We start from the raw sequence: 19,069 nt of genomic DNA on the forward strand, positions 1-19,069 counted from the left end.
CCCCTTCAATGAGCAGGCTCTACCAATGGGTTCAGTGTTTGTGAAGGTGCAGAATTAGCACACACACACAAAAAGCAAGCATCTGAACTGAATTAAGGAGAGGTAGGAGTTTAAGATGGCTGTCTGTGGAGAGATGTGTTCAGGAGGATTTCTGCTGGGCTGATCCTCGGCTTCCTTGGCTAGACCCTCTCCAGGGGAAAACTTTTTTTGTGTCTAGTGGTTGGTTTGTTTTGTTTAGACTCCAGGCTACTTTTCTGCCACTGCATTTTTCCAGCCTTTCCTAGCAGCTTTATTCAGATTTATTTGGCGTGTCTTGGATAAAGCCACTATATAATCTGGAGGGTCAAAGGCAGACTGAAGAAAGTTAATAATGGCTGCTAATGGTGCTAACAATTCAGGGTGAATCTTGTCAAAAGTTTTTTTTTTTCCACCCCCCTTTCTGGAAGTCTTAGTCTTTTGATTGTATGTTTCCTGAAAGCAAGACCAATCATTTTAGTTTATTCACTGGCTAAACTCTACTTGATTGGGGACAAGCACACAAACCATCCATTACGATCTGATATATTATCCAAACAATTTAGTGTATTCATGAGGTAACCTAAATGTGGAGGCTGCAAAATTACCCGTAATCAATTGAAACAGCCAGTGCGCGTCCCTCTGTGTGTCTAACAACTACATGTCTCTGTAATAAGGCAGACATTAAATCATTTTGGAGTTGTACTGTTGAGTACCTGATCACTGGGGCTCAGGGAAGCTGGACAGTCACATTAGGAAGCAGGGATTGAGGAAGAAGCAAGCTGCCTTTCTGTTGGGATCAAAGCCGACCCTTCCTGGCGAGAGGTGCTTTTCCAGATCCCCACCGACCTGACCTCAGGCTGTGCAATATCCAAGACTTTCTTTTCTTTTCTTTTTCTTTTTTTTTTTATTGCACTACATGTTTGGGAAACAAGACAAAATGGACGTTAGATGCAATTCAGAGGCTGAAGCGAATCGGGTCTTGAAGAACGGACATAAAGAGGGCAAGGAAAGCAAAGGGTCTGAAGGAAATATTTCTACTTCTTTTTTGAAGGATCAGCAAGGGACTTATTCTGCCTCGGCCGTGTCGGAAGATTGTAATAAAAATAAATCTAATTCTGCAGACCCGGACTATTGCAGGAGGATCCTAGTTAGAGGTAGGAGTTTTGGAGGCATTTTGTGTGTGTGCGCGTATGAGCGAAAGGTCGGAATTTTTATATACAAAAAAAGGTGTTGGGGTTTCGAGCTGTTCCCCTTTTACTCTGGATACAGAGGGGGATACCGCTGTAGATAGTAATGCGGTATTTCCAGTGGCAAGTGGTTTCAAGTCTAGAGCTGTTTGATAGGGTCTGATGATTATTTTTTTGTCCCTTTTATCAATGCACCTCTTTGGCTCATTGGAGAAGTTTATCTACTTTACATTTGTTTCCCACTTTTTCTTGGTGCTTCTTAAACACCAACCCTTGTGGCTGCGAAATACATTATTTACAGCCTTTCTAGATTCGCCATAGACTTTCCAAACGATGCCCTGGTCTACAGAGAGCATTGCAAGTGTCAAAGTCCCCTCGCGGGGCTGACGGTATGTCCGAGGGATTTTGGCCAATGCGATGAATAAACAGTTTAATTTTGTAACACCTACGGTTCCCTCCCCCACGTGAAAGTCCTTGCTTTAGCTGCTTCTGCACTCCTCGGACACTAGAAAGGAGACGCCCGGAGAAAACAATGTATTTCACCTTCTGCATCTGGGTGCATGTGTGTTGTTTGTGGGTTTTTTAGATTTTTTTTATTTGTGTGTGTGTGTGTGTGCGCGCGCGCGCGCGCGGAGGGGATATAGAAAATGTAGGGGTTTCTGCTGTGTCCCCTGTCCCAGTGTCCATAATGTGATGTGGAACTGACGGTGGAAGAATTATGTTTTAAACAATCACTGCTTACATAGCTTTAAAAAGAAGACAGGAAGGACTGAATGAAGTTTCTGTGTATTTATTGTTTTTAATTCCCCCCTCCCCAACCTCCGGATCACTTCCCCGTCTACTAATTAAATGATTTTGTAGAGCTCCGCACAAATTGCCCCTGGAAATTACCGTTTTATTAAGGTGTGTGGGGAAAGGAGAATAGAATTATAATAAAATTAGTGCAAAGCAGGGCTGGTAAACAATAATTAATCCTTGCGCGACCGATTGACCCCAGAGAGGGGTCAGATTGAAATGATGTGGTTATCTATGATTTAAAGCGTATTATGGAGGTAAAATTACGGAAAGCAAGGCTGGGAATGCTTTAGTGTAATCTGAATCGAGCTCTAGCATGACAGTTATGTTAATAAGATTTGTCCTGCTTTCTTTAGGCCAGTGCTAAAATAAAAGTGAGGCTTCTCTGTGTGGTTTGTTGTAATTTCCCCCACTCCCTCACCCTCCTGGCATTTTTAAAGAGGAAAGAAGCGGCCATCACTCTGCCTTTCCCGTGCCATTCGGGGTGCGAGATGCACTTAAAATCCCAAACGGCCCCACGGTGAAACGGAACATGTTGTAAACTCGAAATGGCCCTGCCCAGGAACTGCCGTACAGCTGCTTTTTGGCTTGCTAGCCGATAATAACAATAACCCAGCAGCACCAACGAATAACCCGACAGTGAACAGGGCCCACGGACGCTTGGTGTTTATTACAGCACTGAGATCTCTAGTGAAATGTATTAAAGGCCCTTCAAGAGAAAGTCGGGCTGGGGGAATTATGTACAGCTCTCTGACCCCAGCGCCTCCTTTTTTTCCTGGGTACTGTAGCCCCATGCGATGTCCTGATTTTACCAGCCCGATTACCGCCTGGTTAACCTAAGCGATCCTGGAGTTGGGTGAGGGCGCAGGCTGAAAGCCTGCCCGGCAGCTCTTTTCATGGCTCCGAGAGCGGTTCCTTGGTGTAAAGTGACTGCGCGTTTCTTTGCCAGATGCCAAAGGTTCAATAAGAGAGATTATTCTACCTAAAGGACTTGATCTGGACCGCCCCAAACGGACCCGAACGTCTTTCACCGCGGAGCAGCTGTACCGGCTGGAGATGGAGTTCCAGAGGTGCCAATACGTGGTGGGACGGGAAAGGACCGAACTGGCCCGGCAGCTCAATCTTTCGGAAACTCAGGTAGTGCAGAGAAAGCACCTGCTGCTAGGTACCTCTGAGACCTCTTCCCCTCCCCCCCATTTCCCGAGACACACAGAGTCCCAGCACAGACACACTCCTCGGGGATACAGCTGAAGCCTCGTCCACCTAAACCGCTGCTCGCAGACTTACATCGACTAGACAGGCAAAGGCTGCTTCTGTTTCCAGAGCGCAATGCCTGGTTTACACAGGATCACAGGCCTCCTGGCAGATACAGGCGCACACTTTGTGGCAAACCATTTCCTCACCGATAACCACAGTGATCTGTGAATATTCTTTCTCACACACAGAAACACACACAGAGCTGCTACACCCTGAAAGAAAATAGTGGGGCTTAAAGTACCTGACAACTTGGTTTGGTCACAAACTGAGCTACAGAATGTAGCAAATCTCTTCTGGAACTCAATAAATGAGGGCGAAGAGGTTTCTGATGAGACAGTCGGTACACAATGCGCATTATCAGAATGATGCGTGGGGGGGTGGGGTTGCTTTCCAAATATGTGGCATTGAATTCCGTACTGGGAGGTGTCCAGATTTGAAAGGCGATACAGTGTCAGCAATGCAAACCACCTTTCATAACACAAATCCACATGCAGGCAGCTATCACTGTTTGCACAGCTCCAAGGCTTCCCATGAACTGTTGGGTGGATTCGAATCTAGTTTTATGCCCTTGTCAGCAGTTTAAAAAAGTACGGTACTGACAAGCATATAATCAACAAATACAGAGATCAGAAATGATTTTCTATTCGATATATTTACTTGCCCCTCTAAACTTCTCTTGTTTGATTTTGCCTGCCTATATGCTTTACGCTGATTTGTTTGTTTTTTTTATTTGTTTACGTTTGGAGTGTGTGAGAGTGCCGGGAGGTGTTTTCACAGAATCGCATGGGAATCGCGCTGCGTTAAAATTGACTAATATACAAACTCTGTTTTGTTTCTAAATTCCTTTTTACCTAGCGGGCGGGCGGGGNGGTTTGCAACACCGGCCATATTTTAAGTTTTCAAGTGCAAATTTGACAACAACAAAAAAGTATTCTTTGCATCTCACAAGAATCGGGTCAGCAGGTCAGGCCCCTGAATTACAGAGGGGATTGGCTCACCTTACTTTGCAAGAGGTTCTGGGCGAAAAAAAACCCAACCTCTCTCTAAAAAGTCAGAATCTCCCTAACTTTTTAGAGAAAGATTTTTTTTTTCCGCCCAGAACCTCTGTTGCAAAATAAGGTGAACCATTTCCCTCTGTACTTTGGAGTCTGCGGAGCTCTCGTGCAGCGTATGGAGCAGTGCCTAGCGTAGGAGGTGACTTGGGACTAAGTATTCTACCTGGGAAGGAAATACTGTGTGGAAGATACTCTGCGAAAGGGAAGGATAATGTCATGCGCCAGAGAAAAAATGAATTGTATTACTAGCTGCTTTGGGGGAAAACGCAAGAAAATCCCCAGTGCTTCGTAACAGAGAATAGACAGTTGGTAAATAGTGCTACTTTTGTATGTGCCACTGAATTAAAATCGGATGTATTTATCTTTCATTCCTACCTATTATTACACGAAATAGATTGGTGGACAATAGCAACGGTTCTGCCCTAGGTGACTGCATCTCTTTTTGTTTTGGGGGATTGGAGGGAGGGTAGTGACAGGGCCGTGACCAGAGTGGCCTGTATGATTGTGCACTGCTCGGGGAATAGTTATGTCCGTTCGAACAATTAAAAGTGCAAGGGGGGGGTAATAACCCCTAAATCAGCGAAACAAGAACAAACTTCTAAAGCCCGGTTTGGTATGTCCTTAAAAGATCACCCGGTGTAATAAATCCCGCTGACCAGCTAATGAGCCTCTCTTTGCCGCGGGACAGGTATGTATGACAAGTTAAACAGCCTCGGAGACTATAGGAATACAAATTGTATTTCTTTTAGATAAAATCATATTTGAAAGGGGCGAATGGGGCTCTGACCTGCTATGAGATGTGGGGAAAGTGCAGAGCAGCTGCACCAGGCCTTCTCGTTTGGCGTGGGAGCTGAGAGAGGCAGCTGGAAGCGAAGCGACAGAGAAGACCCACGTTGCTGGCACTGGATGAGCCGATAACTCCTCGCTGCCAGGGAGGGAAGAGGAGCGGAGTGTGCAGCTTAGGGGCCCGCTAGATTGTTCAGGGGAGGGGGAGGGTACCACCCGCTCCAGGCTTAAGGCTGGCTCGGAAATAAAACTGATTTAAAGAGTCCGATCCTACTAGCGCTGAAACCCAGGGCAATATTTCCTCTGGCTGCAGGACAGGAGAACCCGGGCCCTTTAAGGTGCCTCCCGGTGCTCCACAGCTCCCAAAGTCAGAGCTCTTTAATCCTAGGCAGGATCCCCCCCGCCCCCTTCGTACAAAGTGCTGCTGAGTGGTTCATTTCAACTTCCTAACCCTCCCCTCCCCCGACCCCAGTCTCTCTGATGCCGTGTAAACCCCCTATTTCGGAGCGGCCAAGCCGGCCTCCATTGTCCAGCGCCTGGGCCGAGCCGGGCCGGGCCGGGCCGGACCAGGGGTAAATGGAGCAATGCCCCTTGGCCCCCGGCTGGGCCCCGCTCACTCTGTGCCTCTCTCCCCAGGTGAAGGTCTGGTTCCAGAACAGGCGCACGAAGCAGAAGAAGGACCAAGGCAAAGACTCGGAGCTGAGGTCCGTGGTGTCGGAGACGGCCGCCACCTGCAGCGTCCTCCGGCTCCTGGAGCAAGGCCGGCTGCTCTCCCCGCCGGGCCTGCCTGGCCTCCTGCCCCCCTGCGCCACCAGCGCCTTGGGCTCCGCGCTGCGGGCCCCCGGCCTCAGCATCGGCACCACGGGCACCACCAGCTCGGGCACGGCGGGCGGCTCCCCGCACCCGCCGGCGGTGAGCAGCACGGCCGGGCCCCCTCAGGCTGCGGGACTCCACGCCTCGCCCAGCGCCGGCCATAACCTCTTCAGCCTGCCGGTGCCCACCCTCCTGGGCTCGGTGGCCGGCCGCCTGGCCTCTAACCCCTTGACAATGGCCGGATCCCTGGCAGGGAACTTGCAGGAACTGTCAGCCAGGTACCTGAGCTCCTCCGCCTTCGAGCCCTACTCCAGGACCAACACTAAAGAAGGCGCTGAGAAAAAAGCCCTGGACTGACTCTGAGTAACTCTATGTATTTATATTTATAGTATCTATTTGTGGGGATATTTATGGAATAATGACACGTTAGCATCTCATCAGCCCTCCCTTCATTCTCCACCTCCACACACCATCCTGCCATAGCAGCCCCCCAACGACCATGCTTTCCTAGCCAGACTCACTGCCGAATGCAACAAGGGACGAAATGGTTTAGAGGAGAAACCAGGAAGTGGACAAACTCCTCACCCGAGTGTAGCAGCTAAATAAATAGATTCCAGACAAAACAGCGGGGAGGCACCACTCTTAGTGATGGACACCTCTTTATTTTAGCGTGGGAGGGTGTCAGGGGGGAAAGGCAGTTTGGGGGAGGTTTGCAGGCAGCTCAAAACCAAACATTTTGACTGCATTTTGAAGCACACCAATGCAAACCTAACGATGATCCACGGTTTTATTTGGGAAACGGACTGGGGAGGAGGGGGGAAATGGGAAGGGGGAGTTGTTTGCAGTTTAATCAGAACCATTTTGACTGCATTCTGAATTAAACCAACGCCAGCCGACGGGGAAGTCGATTCCAAACAGACATAGAAATGGAACCTGCAGGTGGATTTAAATGTGTCGTCAAGACTTCAGTGACTCTAAGCACAAATTTGCTCAAGGTTTTGTGGCCCCATTTATGTGTATGATGACTGCACTACATTAACCGTTTAGTATCCTAGTTTTTATTTATATTTGCCCTTGATACAGACCCACTCCAGAAAAAAAGTCTATCAACTTTTTTTTCTAAAAAAAATCTTGAATATTTTAAGGATCGGAACAGACTGCCTTTGAAACCTGTGCATTAAATGCAGATATAGAAAACAGTGGCTTTAGATTGTTTTTATTTAAAACAATCTTTCACTTCGAGATAATGTAACGCTCCCTTTTTCTAGTTTCAAGAGCTAGTTCTTCGAACAAAAAATAACATAAAAATGTTGTAAAAGTAAACATGTTAAATAAGGAAAAGTAAGGGAGAGAGAGTGGTGTAGTTGCATCTCTACCTATTGAAATGGCAGTTTTTTCGAATTGAGTTTCTAATGCTTTCGAAGTGTATCCAAATTAAACATCTTTAGGGTCTCCGCCCTCCGTAATACTCTCACAAATTACTTTATATTTTACTTTCATTTTAATCAAAATGTAAGTAAAATATAAAGAACATAACTTTTTAAAATACATCTGTGTAACAATCCTGTTTGTCCTTTCGCATACTTGTTACAGTTTTTTTTCTCCATCCACCAAGGTGTTTATTCCAAACTCTCGCATTCTGATCGACTTCATATTAAGTTTCAGTACTTGAATTTGTCAGAAAAAAAAAGAATTCTGTAGTTAGCGAGTTTGTTTGTTTAGTTTTTCGTTCTTTAACCTTTAATATAAGGCGTTTACAAACTGTATAAATACGTGCCACCAAACCTTAACCAAAAATAATTACAAAAAATGGAATGGTTGCTGTAGTTTAGAAAATTAACTACAAGAGAGAGCGGGAGAGAGAGAGCAGGACAGAAAACAAAATAGTAATTTTATTGTGAATTATTTACGTCTGAAGTTTCTAGGCAATAGTGGAGAAAATAATGAATGAATCGAGCGCCGAGAACTTGCTACTAACTTTTGTTCTGAATGTTTTTGGATATTTGGATGTTTTGTATTTATGTGGTGAGAGTGAAATATATTATATCTATATGACGACAGAATTAGGTGTACTTTCGTCTTATATTTAAAACACCAAAATTATCATTAGATATGTACGACGGAAAATGTCAAAAATCCTTTCTAGTGGATGTTCTGAAGTCGATTGCCTTGCTGGAGCTATAGTTCTGAACAGATGGGACAGTTTTGGATTCACGATGAAATAGCTGAGTTTACACCGGTTTTAAAAACAAACAAAACTCTCTAAACATAGTTGTTTATTTAAATTAGGACTGTGATTCAATTGATTAAGCCACGGGCTTGCTTCCTTTCGGACTAATAAGTATTTTACTGGCCCATAAGAAGTATCATTTCCCCATGTGTTAACAAAAAAACCGGACACTGCAGTTACAGGACGCTAGATTTCAGAATAGGAGTTCCCCAACCCTTATGCATATGTAATCTCTTTATATAAAAAAGAGAAAGAGGATGGAATATTAATGATAAACCAAAGGGCTTTCAGTGAAGAAAGAATCCCCTGTGAGCCCGATCCTGAGCTCAGGGGGAGTTTTGTCTGAGAAATCGATGCAGGGCTGGGCCCTCTGCTGATAGCCACTGTTACAAACAGAGATTTGTGAAAGTAAAAAGAAGAGAGATTTTCAAGATAGCTGAAAGTCTAAGCCAAAGTCGGCTGCAATTCACGTGGCTTCCCGCAGAATGCTGGCGGAATTCAAATGCAATAAAAACTGTTGCCTATTCTGGATTTCCTTATGTCCAGTTCTCAGTCGTCTCCCCATGGTTCTTGTTTGCCATTTTTTGACTCGTAAGTGTAATCAAGTTCCTTGAGATCAAAGGTACCAACTAACTTGTCACGTGCAACTCTGAGCATGCACTTCTTAAAAAGTCCATATTCTGTAGCCACAAATCCATCTATGGCTACAGGTATTTAGCCACTTTTTAATAACTGCTGGATAGCAAATATCTCCCAGATCGGAGCACCGGCGATTCTATTATTATTCCGGGGCAGCATTAACAGAGAACTGATTTTTTGGTGGAAATCAGAATTCTGCTCAGTTATCCAGGAGGGGTGGTAATTTTTATAGCAGTCCCTGCATCATTCTGTAAGAGAAAGATCAGTGACTGGAGGTGTAAGTTACATTCCGAAGGACATTTTTCATCTCTGGGTTCTCAGTAATATCCCCTGTCACCAGCAGTAGCATTTTAAGGCGTTACCAGGCATTGTTTACGCTCCATCTTTATTTTAGGGTTGTTTCCAAAGCGGACAGCTACACGGCTCCAAAATCAAGTGGAAACTGAAAAAAAAAAAGTTTGCCGATGCGTCACATATGATTGGGGAATATGGTGGATCTGGCTGTTTAATGAAGCGATTTGTTAAAGGGTCGATTTAGACTCTTTATTTTAAACCTGCAAGAGAAGAAAATAATTAATCAAACTAAAGAAAATGCACACTATGATGGAGTCTCCCAACAAGAATACAACTAAGTTTACGTTTTCTAGAAGTATCTTAAAATTAATAATAATTAATAATATAATTAATAGCGCACGGTTTTAGTCCTTGCACGACGGGGGAAAGAGAGAAGAGATTGTGCACTTCATTAGTTTTGTTTTCTTTATAGAAAAACCCCACTGTTGCTAAAACAGCTCCCAGTTCCCCCTCTGCCCCCAGCTTCCAATCTCCCCCTATCCTCCTTCGTTATGAATATATTACACTATGGAGTCTGTCCCGGTTGAAATGTACAAGCGTTTATATTATAGCCCATTTCGAAAAAAAACTGCAACTGCATTTTGGCAGATGAACTGATCAATAAAAAGAACACGATTGTCTTTTCATCTCCCCCTCCCTCTGTCTTTCCGATTGAACCAAGGCACCGTATGAGGGTAACTGTTTATCTTGAGAGCCTAAAATTGGTGAAGCTCCTTGACGATATACATCGGCCTCCTCCACCCACCACTTACAGCCAGTGCGCTGTTCTTGTTTTCAAAGACTCCTCTTTTGCAATAATGAAAAGTGTATTTGTCATTAAAAAAGCATTCGGGGGCAATTTAAGTCCATTTCAGGATTCCACCCACACACCCCACTCCATACAAGCACTACACAACCTGCGGGTTTAAAAAGCAAAGGGGAGGCCAACATCCTCCTGCATCTTCGCCATGTCCCCCACTCACAGCTCTGGAGTTATGCCCATGGAAAGCACTTCGGATCCTCCGCTGCCTTAGGTTTGTATCTGATCATTATAGAGAACGTGTTTGTTGGAGCCAATGGAAGATTCAATAATCCACATTCCACTTGAGTCAGACACTTTTGATTAGGGCAATAAAGTCAGAAGCACCTGTCTTTACATGATGGCTCGGAAGGGTGTTTATTGTTAGTTGCACGGGTAAAAGGCCAAGCCAATATAGGCCCAGTTGTGCTGACAGATTCGCGATCGGGCACGTGGTTTGGAGCAAGAATTTAAATGAGGGGTCTGTTTAAAATCACGTCTCTGCCTCTCCCCTTTAAATTCCAGCCACCCAAATTCTGTTCTCCCATTACAGCCAAGGTGTTACAGAAGACAGTCCGTCAGTCTCCGCACTCTGATTTCCAGTATTACTTGACCCTGATTATTGTCAGACCCTTAGTTTCCAGGTGGAATGGTGGGGACGGGGAGTAGGTTTTCCGTTTGTTTTTTTTTTTTAAACTTTATCTGACGGCCTTGGGGTAAGGTTATAAATTCCTCCTTTGCTTTTCAACACAACGAATCAGACAAACCCCGAGCCAATTATACTTGAATACTTGCCCACGAAAGTTTTATATCATTGAAGTTTCCAATTTTTGTGGGGGGCTTTCAGAAGTGCGAGCATGAAGGGAATCCATAGGCTAGGGTGTTGTTGTTTATAATATAGGAGGAGACCATGGTCCTAAAGAATTGCCAATAGTAATATAAGCGGTTTTTTTTTTTTAAAGGACAGGTTAAATCCATATATATCTATATCTTATTTTCTGTGTCATCAAAAATAGCTTCCTTTATTAAAACATAAGGGCTGTGTGGAAGCTACACCCTGCCACTTCATGCTGATTAAAGTTGTTGCATTTCTTTCAAGCTTGGAAACGAAACATAAAGTGCCTTTGTCAGTTTGCATTGGCTAGTCAGGTTCACTTCCTGGGTCTCCAGCCTGGTTGTGTCTGTTTTTGGTTGCCGGTCACAGTAGCATCGGAGCTCAAATGTTTCAATGTTTGAACAGCATGCAATGTAGGGGTAATATTTAGGGCCAAGGCAAATAAACACAAACCCCAAAACTATCTCCAGGGAATTTTAAAAAGGAAATAATGGAAAGATTTATACTGCTGGAATGAAATCTTGCTTTTGTAAGACCTACATTTAGCACCTGGTTTGACTCTAGAATTAAAAATCTGGCATTGATAATCTGTTGTTGTATAGCCAAACCCAGTGGGGACATTGACACAGGGCCTGGTCCTGCAGCAGCCCTCACCCAGGTGAAACTCCTATTTAACTTAAGGATCAAGCCAAGGACCCAAGTAGAACATGCAATGCAGTGTCAGCTATGCCCATTTATGGGGAAATGTCAGCTTTCCCATGGTTATATATGAAACTGCTACACTGGGGGGAAATGAGATTTTTTCCCCCTGTACAATGAGCCACTAAGGTGTGAGTTAAACAGAGCCCTAGGTACAAATATGGGTTAATCACATCAACAAAACACTAGCTTTGATCTGAAACATCCCCCCTTCCTGCATAAAGTGAGTCAACTTTGTGAGGGGAAACTCTGTTAAGTCCAGACCTGACCTACAGGGAGGTGATGAGGCTATAGCTAGCCCTGAGTGAGTAGTTCATAGCTAGTAAGTTATTTAAATTTTCTGTTCACAAATTGTCTGCCAGCTGCTCACATTTGAGATTCAGAATGATCCACTGAATAATTTCTACAGCTCATCCTCCTGAGCACACAGTTGGGAAACTGCTCATTGAAAGCTTTTGACATTTGAGTCCGGTTGGCTAATTTTGACTGGAAACCAATGTCACCTGTATTGTTGCTTGTTTCCGCACTGGAGGACTGTAACTCTTTAAATCACGTCTGGTGTGAATATTGGTGTTTCCGAATTCAATGTTATATTTCCAGGAATATTCACTTGAAATTTGCCACTATCATAAACTTTCCTGCTAACAAATTTGTTTATTAGAATATCCATGGCAAGTGAGCACAAAAGGGGTAACACAAATACCATTTTTTGGCTCAAAGCATATTCATATAGGTTTTTTAAAGGCATTTGCCCAGCGCTGGCTGCAATACAAGACTCTTTATGATTATCTGCCCCTTCAGGCCCCCTGTGCCATTGGCTTTGCCTAAGTGCAGATCTAGTAGCTCCTGCAATCAAGCCTCCCCCATATTAGCCTATTAGTGTCAGTACAGAACACACCTGGTGACATGAAGGGACTCTCAGAGGGCCCCAGATTAGCTACTCTTCCCATTCCCCACCCATAAAAGGCTTCTGCTGCACACCTGCAGGACTTCCAGGCTAGGCTTTTCACAATGTAGGTGAATTTCACCCACAATGAGCTTCTTGCTGTGTGAGTATTACCATTTCCTGTTTGCTTTTTTTAATTCATGTGGGCCTAATTCTGCACTGTGATCCATGCAAGTGGATATATATTCAATGATACCTATATAAATATATAAACATCTATTGAAGCAGTTCATTTTTAAAGGTATAATAGTCCCCGCAAAGTTTGCTGTGTAATGGTTGCAACATTGTGGTCATATACTTGGATGTTCTCTAGGTCACTTTCTCCCTATGCTCCATCCTACCACCTAAGGAAAGGATGGGATGGTTTCCCTGACTTTCATGAATTCATCCACTTAGAGATAATAAGAACACTTCCAAATAGCAATAGTTAGAATAGACCAGGCTGCACCAAATGGCAGATGTTTTCCAAAATTTTCCCAAGGAAGCTAGGTGCCCCAGAGCTATTTGTGTAAAACTGTCAATAAGCTAGTATCTTTTCCAGGCTCAAAATATAAATAGAGGAACTGCCATGCTAGATCAGCCCCAAATTCCGTCTAGTCCCATATTCTGTCTTTTGACAGTGGCCAGTACCTTTCAGGGAAAGGTGTAAGAACATCACAGTAGACAGATGTGGGATAATCTGCCCCACCACCAACCACACAGAAGTCTGGCTCTAATACAGATTGTGCTTCAGGAATTAAACTAATCTTTCCCAATCTTTTTGTTATAATTAATTATGATACTGTAGATATGCTTAACTGCCATATACATGCCCAGCCCCATTTTGAATCTTATTAAGTTCTTGACCTCAACAACTTCCCGTGTCAGAGTTCCACAGACTCATCTTATGTTGTGTGAAAAAGTATTTTGTTTGATCAGTTTTAAATTTCCCACCTTTTAAATTTCATTGAATGTCTCCTGTTCTTGTTATGAGGGTGGGAGAACAGAAATTCCTAATCTACCTTCTCTAGTGCATTCACCACGTCCCCTCTTACTTGTTTCCTTTCTAATGTAAACAGTCCCTTTTAAGAAACGTTTCTAGCAAGTTGCACTTAATACAATTGCTAGCGAAGAAGTATTGCCTTTCTTTAGTTATGGTTATGCATGAACATTTTCTTTTCAATTGGGAAATAAATTAATAGGTCCACAAGTTCTAGACTCCTCTTCTCTTCAGATATATGTAGCCCATTGGTCAGTTCAATGCCCTGGTGTTAGCTAGGATGGAGACCATCACACAAGTGGGGACTTGTCTAGCATTCAATCCCTTATATAATAGCCTGGCATTTTGGCTGACACTGGGGATTGACTCAGACCTCAAAGTTTGAGTCTCTACACATTAAGCTAGTGAGCCAAACTCTGTAGCTGTGATTTGTAACAGATCCATACCCTTTTGGATCAGGCTCAGGGGAGGACAAATAACACATTAATGAGTGAGTTGCATACACACAGTCATGTCCATATGGCATATTACTAGGGTCCTACCGAATTCATGGCCATGAAAAACACGTCATGGACCATGAAATCTAGTCTCCCTCCATGAAATCTGGCCTTTTGAGTGCTTTTACTCAATACTAGACAGATTTCATAGGGGGGAGACCAGCATTTCTCCAATTAGGAGTCCTGCCCCAAAAAGAAATGGTCTTGCCATTCTTATTTCTGCACTGACTTTAGAGCTGGGCAGCCAGAGAGCAGCAGCTGCTGCCTGAGGACCTATCTCTGCAGGCAGCAGTAAGGGTGGCAATACCATATCATGCCATCCTCCCAGCCAGCAGCTGCTGCTCTCCAGCTGGCCAGCTCTGAAGGCAGCACTGCCACCAGCAGCAGTGCAGGAGTAAGGGTCGTTGTACTGCAACCCCCCCTAAAATAACCTTTTCGGGTCAAGACTACTACAATTACAACACTGTGAAATTTCAGATTTAAATATCTCAAATCATGAAAATTGCTATTTTAAAAATCCTATAACCGTGAAATTGACCAAAATGGACCATTAATTTGGTAGGGCCCTATTTCTTATGGAATAGGGATACCATTTTTGTGGATACAGATAGTTAAAACAGAGATAGTACATCTCTATGCTGACTCATGAGAACCAGAAATTGCCCCTGACTAGAAATCAAACTGACTTGTCTATTTTGTCCCAAATACAAAGAGGAAATGGAGGGGTGGAGAGGAAGGGTGTGAAGTGAGTTTGGTTTTATTTTTTTGCTTTTCATAAATTAAAGTGGTACAAGTATGATAAGGAAATATAACACAAATGGAGACATATTCATCCCTGTATACAATGACGACATTGCCATTGTGAGTTATTCTGGGGAAGAATTTTAATTTTGACCATGTCCCCTGTATTTCTGCTGTTCTGAACCAGTATAAAGAAGTTCTTGCTATACTTTCAGTAGTGAGTGGGGCAAACCCAGTGCTCATGCCTCACACATTGGCATGAAAGGCAGCAGAAATGGTAGGGTTTTGCTGTGTGAGTAGGTGTAAGGTGGGTTGGACACTTAAAGCATGCATTAAGGATCTGACTCCTCCTGTGATGTGCAGTGACAGACAGCACTGCAGGGGCTCCCCGTGTCTCACTGTGAAGAAAATTCCTGGGTGAGGACTGGCTGATAAAGCGATGGGACCTTTGAATTTGTGACAACGTGGATCCATTAGCCATTCCACCCCAGTTGAAAAGTTTCAGTTACATCCTACTTGTTCCAATCAGTACCTAGGTTTCGAACAGAACAACAGGTCTATTTGCCTACTGGTTCCTGAGGTTACTAGTTCTACAAGAGAAGTCAACAAAAGACCAGCAAAAACAAAAGGAAACCAAGATTTTCATTGAGGGTACTAGAATATCCACTAGGATGCAGAAGCTACTGCAGTACCGTGGCTGTTGTGTCAGCTGTGCAATGACTCTGCTGTTGATCTGTGGCCTGTGGGGGAGAAGATTCTGTTCCCTGGAGGACAGCAGACTCCCTAGTCGGTTTACTCAAGGCTGTGTGCTTGATACAGGATTTAGTCTAATATACACTGTGATTCACTTAAGCACCGCTCTACTGGTGTTCTGCTACTATAGCTAAAAATATAGTGTCTCTCACCAAAATAATTATGATATTGTTGCTGTTCAGGCATGGGTCAGTGAAACCACACACACATGCACATTGTACTATTATGTTTTCTTCTATTTCAATTCCCATCAAAGGAAAGTTCACTGTCTCTCAGTGAGTTAAAATACACATAACTAACACATGTTGGATAAAATAAAGGGTTAGATGGATTCTCAGCAGAACTACCTGCTTGAGAGAGAGTTGCAGGATCATCTCCATGCTTAAGGATCTTAAAGATGGAGATGATCCTGCATCTTAAAAAAAAATTAAAGCACTTCAGTTCACCTTTAAGATGAAGAATCCTAATTTGTAGAACTGTAGCATTCTTCACTTACATTCTAGCTCAGGGTTCAGCAACCTTTCAGCAGCAGTGTGCCGAGTCTTCATTTATTCACTCTAATTTAAGATTTCGTGTGCCAATAATACATTTTAACATTTTTAGAAGGTCTTTCTCTAAGTCAATAATATATAACTAAACTATTGTAGGTAAAACAAATAAGGTTTTTAAAATATTTAAGAAGCTTCTTTTAAAATTAAATTAAAACGAAGAGCCCCCCGGACCGGTGGCCAGGACCCGGTCAGTGTGAGTGCAGCTGAAGATCAGCTTGCGTGCCGCCTTCGGCACTCATGCCATAGGTTGCCTACCCTGATCTAGCTAGTGCTCCGGAGGTGTCAAAAGGTGAAAACCATTTATAAAACGCATCCTATCAAAAGCATCCAAACTGAGGAGGGGAAACCCACCCTCATGCTCAGAAGTAAGGTTTAGTAGCTTCTGGGGCACTATTTTGCACTATCCTGGAGCCTGCAGAATATGGTTTGGGTGTGGGATGGGGCAGTTCAAGATTGAGCATGGTTGGGGCTAAGGTGGAAGGCCATCTCTTTCCCTCTGCCTCCTGCTCTGCAATGGTAAATTTGCGCCATAAATAATGCATCCCTGAGCTGTATTTGCTTTTGTACAGTATCCCCTTCACATTCCAGTAGAACCATGCCTGGAGGCTGTGCAGAGGCATAGAATCTTTGTGCAGGTGTCCCTGGCTGCCTACATATCCCTGGAATCTGAGGGCTCTAGAGAGTGGGGATACTCCTGGCCTCATACATACATGGACCTATGGGAGAAAACTCCATTTGGGGAGCTTCTCTTTCCCCAACCCTCCCACCACTCACATGGATTCTTGCGATCTGTAGGAGAGTTGGAGAGGTGGAAAGAGGGTGTTATCTACCCTGAGAAACTTAAATATCTTGGCGAATATCTCTCCACTTTGTAGATGTGAGCAACATGTACAACATCTAGTGCAACATGGCCTTGATCTTATTAAGGCCTCTAAGTACTACCATAAAACAAAGAATAAAGTGAGAAAATGTACCATCTGCCATAAGGAGTAAAGAAGGAACAGACAGACAGAGACATCATGCATGTACCCTCCAAGACCATCTCCATATTTCTCTGGGCACAGTACTTCAAATATTTCCATGTATAGATGATTATTGAGAGGAATTAGTAAATAAGAAGCCATTTCATCAGCTGGTGGAGAGGACTTTAATTGTGTTAGGGCTTCAAATGTGAAACCTTATACTGCAGACGCAGCTGTTAAAACAACAGAGTTTTATGGAAATAGTCTTGGATTACTGGCCCCATGGAGAGAAGCATTTAAAATGAAAAAGGATTGTACTTATTATTCTTTATTGAGTGGCTTATCTTTGGGGATAGATTTCCCTCCCCCAGTACTAAGATAGGTGATATTACAACCCATTCAAATGTTCCCTATATATATTTCCAATTGTGCTTTTCCCTTTATACAGTTCTGAAACAGTCTTATAAGTGAATAACACAAGACCAGGAGAAATAAAGTGGTGGTTATTTACCAACTACTTATTAAGTCCATGAACCTGCAAAGACTCATGCAGGTGCTTAACTTTACACATATGAATCATACCATTGACTTCCAGTCTTTGCAGGAATGGGGACAAAGTGATGAAGAATTTGAAAGAATTCTGTGAGACAAACAGGTTGCCATAACTGATATGACATTACTTATTATATTTTGGGATTCATTTAGGTCATTCACACTTAGGCAAATTATTCTATTTCAAATTTCAAAGAAGAGCTGCGTGAAAGCAGAAAAAAAAAAGGCTGCATGAATATTGCTTCAAAATTTTAAATGTTAAATTAAGCCCCCGGAAGAGGGCCAGCACAAAGCTTATGCACCATTCAAATCTCATGAAAGCTAATTTTCAGTACATAACCCCATATGATGACCTTCTACACAGTGGTGCATTTCTCCCTCACTATAAGCCACATTTGTACCACTTTTGTATTTTGTTTCCATGTACATTTGTGCTATTGAGATTTACTAGCAAAAATGATTATTGGGGAAATGCATTTCATAGCTACATACATGAGTATTCTTGGAAATTAGATTTTAAATTTATGTGCAAGAAGTTGCATTGGAAGTGCTTGCATATTCCTCCAGTAAGGAACAGAAACAATACCATGCAATGTCTCTAATAGCACAGTTTGAATTTCCAAGAGTTGCCATCAAAGCCTAGAGTAAAAATATCCAAAAAGTTACTCGAGGTAAGCTGATTCGTAGGTAAAAGACTAAACTCACTGAGTAAATTATTTGTTGTAAATCTTTTTCAACTAATAATTCAAAAGAGAATATTTAGATTTAGAATGAAAGGAGCCAAAGGCTATTATTAGAATTTGTGTGTAGAACTCCCACACCTGCCAATGTGAGTCTTTGGGTGTGGATTGGTAACCGACCCAATCCGCAGGTAACATAGCCACGGCCTTCCCGTTTGGCCTTGGAAAATAGAGACCCTGTGACACACCCAGTGTTAACACACACATCTCAAAGTGTCAGCCAGAAACGATTCCAGAGCATCTCTCTCTGAGGCTGGTAAAGTTGGAACCAAATTGTGAGAACATAAGAATGGCCATACTGGGTCAGACCAAAGGTCCATCTAGCCCAGTATCCTATCTACTAACAGTGGCCAATGCCAGGTGCCCCAGAGGGAGTGAAGCTAATAGGCAATGATCAAGTGATCCCTCTCCTGCCATCCATCTCCATTCTCTGGCAAACAGAGGCTAGGGACACCATTCCTTACCCATCCTGGCTAATAGCCATTTATAGACTTAACCACCATGAATTTATCCAGCTCTCTTGCCTCTAGTTTGTCACCTACTTTTGACACCAGTATACAAAGCTGCGGCTAAAGTTCTAAGTACTCTGAGAGAGGGGTTTTAACGTACCTGCCCCTAGAAGAAAAGGAGGAAAAAAATTAATCACCCAGGGTGCCAGTTCAGCCAATTAGGCCCTGTAATCTAGCTCTTTGAGACAAGGATTGTTTTAATGTCTGTACAGTGCCCTGTGCACCGATGGGCTATAGAAACAAATTCATAGTAGTAATAATATTCCCAGGGTGTCCTGATGCAGAACTGCTGACTGTCAGAATGCCACCTGCTCAGAAGCTGGAAATCAAAACCAGTCATGCCAGCCTTGCCTGCTAAGGGAATGCATGTTATATTTTTCCTAAGCACCGNCT

At 43.3% G+C, this 19,069-nt stretch overlaps 1 protein-coding gene across 1 annotated transcript; it reads left to right on the forward strand.

The window, feature by feature from the left end:
* The first annotated feature begins 592 nt into the window (after positions 1 to 592).
* Positions 593 to 7,416, forward strand: VAX1 (ventral anterior homeobox 1). The gene is made up of 3 exons (XM_032780765.2): positions 593 to 1,172; positions 2,950 to 3,137; positions 5,735 to 7,416. Exons 1-3 carry the CDS (start codon positions 935 to 937, stop codon positions 6,266 to 6,268), a joined length of 960 nt encoding a protein of 319 aa, XP_032636656.1. The 5' UTR covers positions 593 to 934; the 3' UTR covers positions 6,269 to 7,416.
* The last annotated feature ends 11,653 nt before the right edge of the window (positions 7,417 to 19,069 follow it).

This window comes from Chelonoidis abingdonii, chromosome 15 (genome assembly GCF_003597395.2).
Source record: "Chelonoidis abingdonii isolate Lonesome George chromosome 15, CheloAbing_2.0, whole genome shotgun sequence".
NCBI lineage: Eukaryota > Metazoa > Chordata > Testudines > Testudinidae > Chelonoidis > Chelonoidis abingdonii.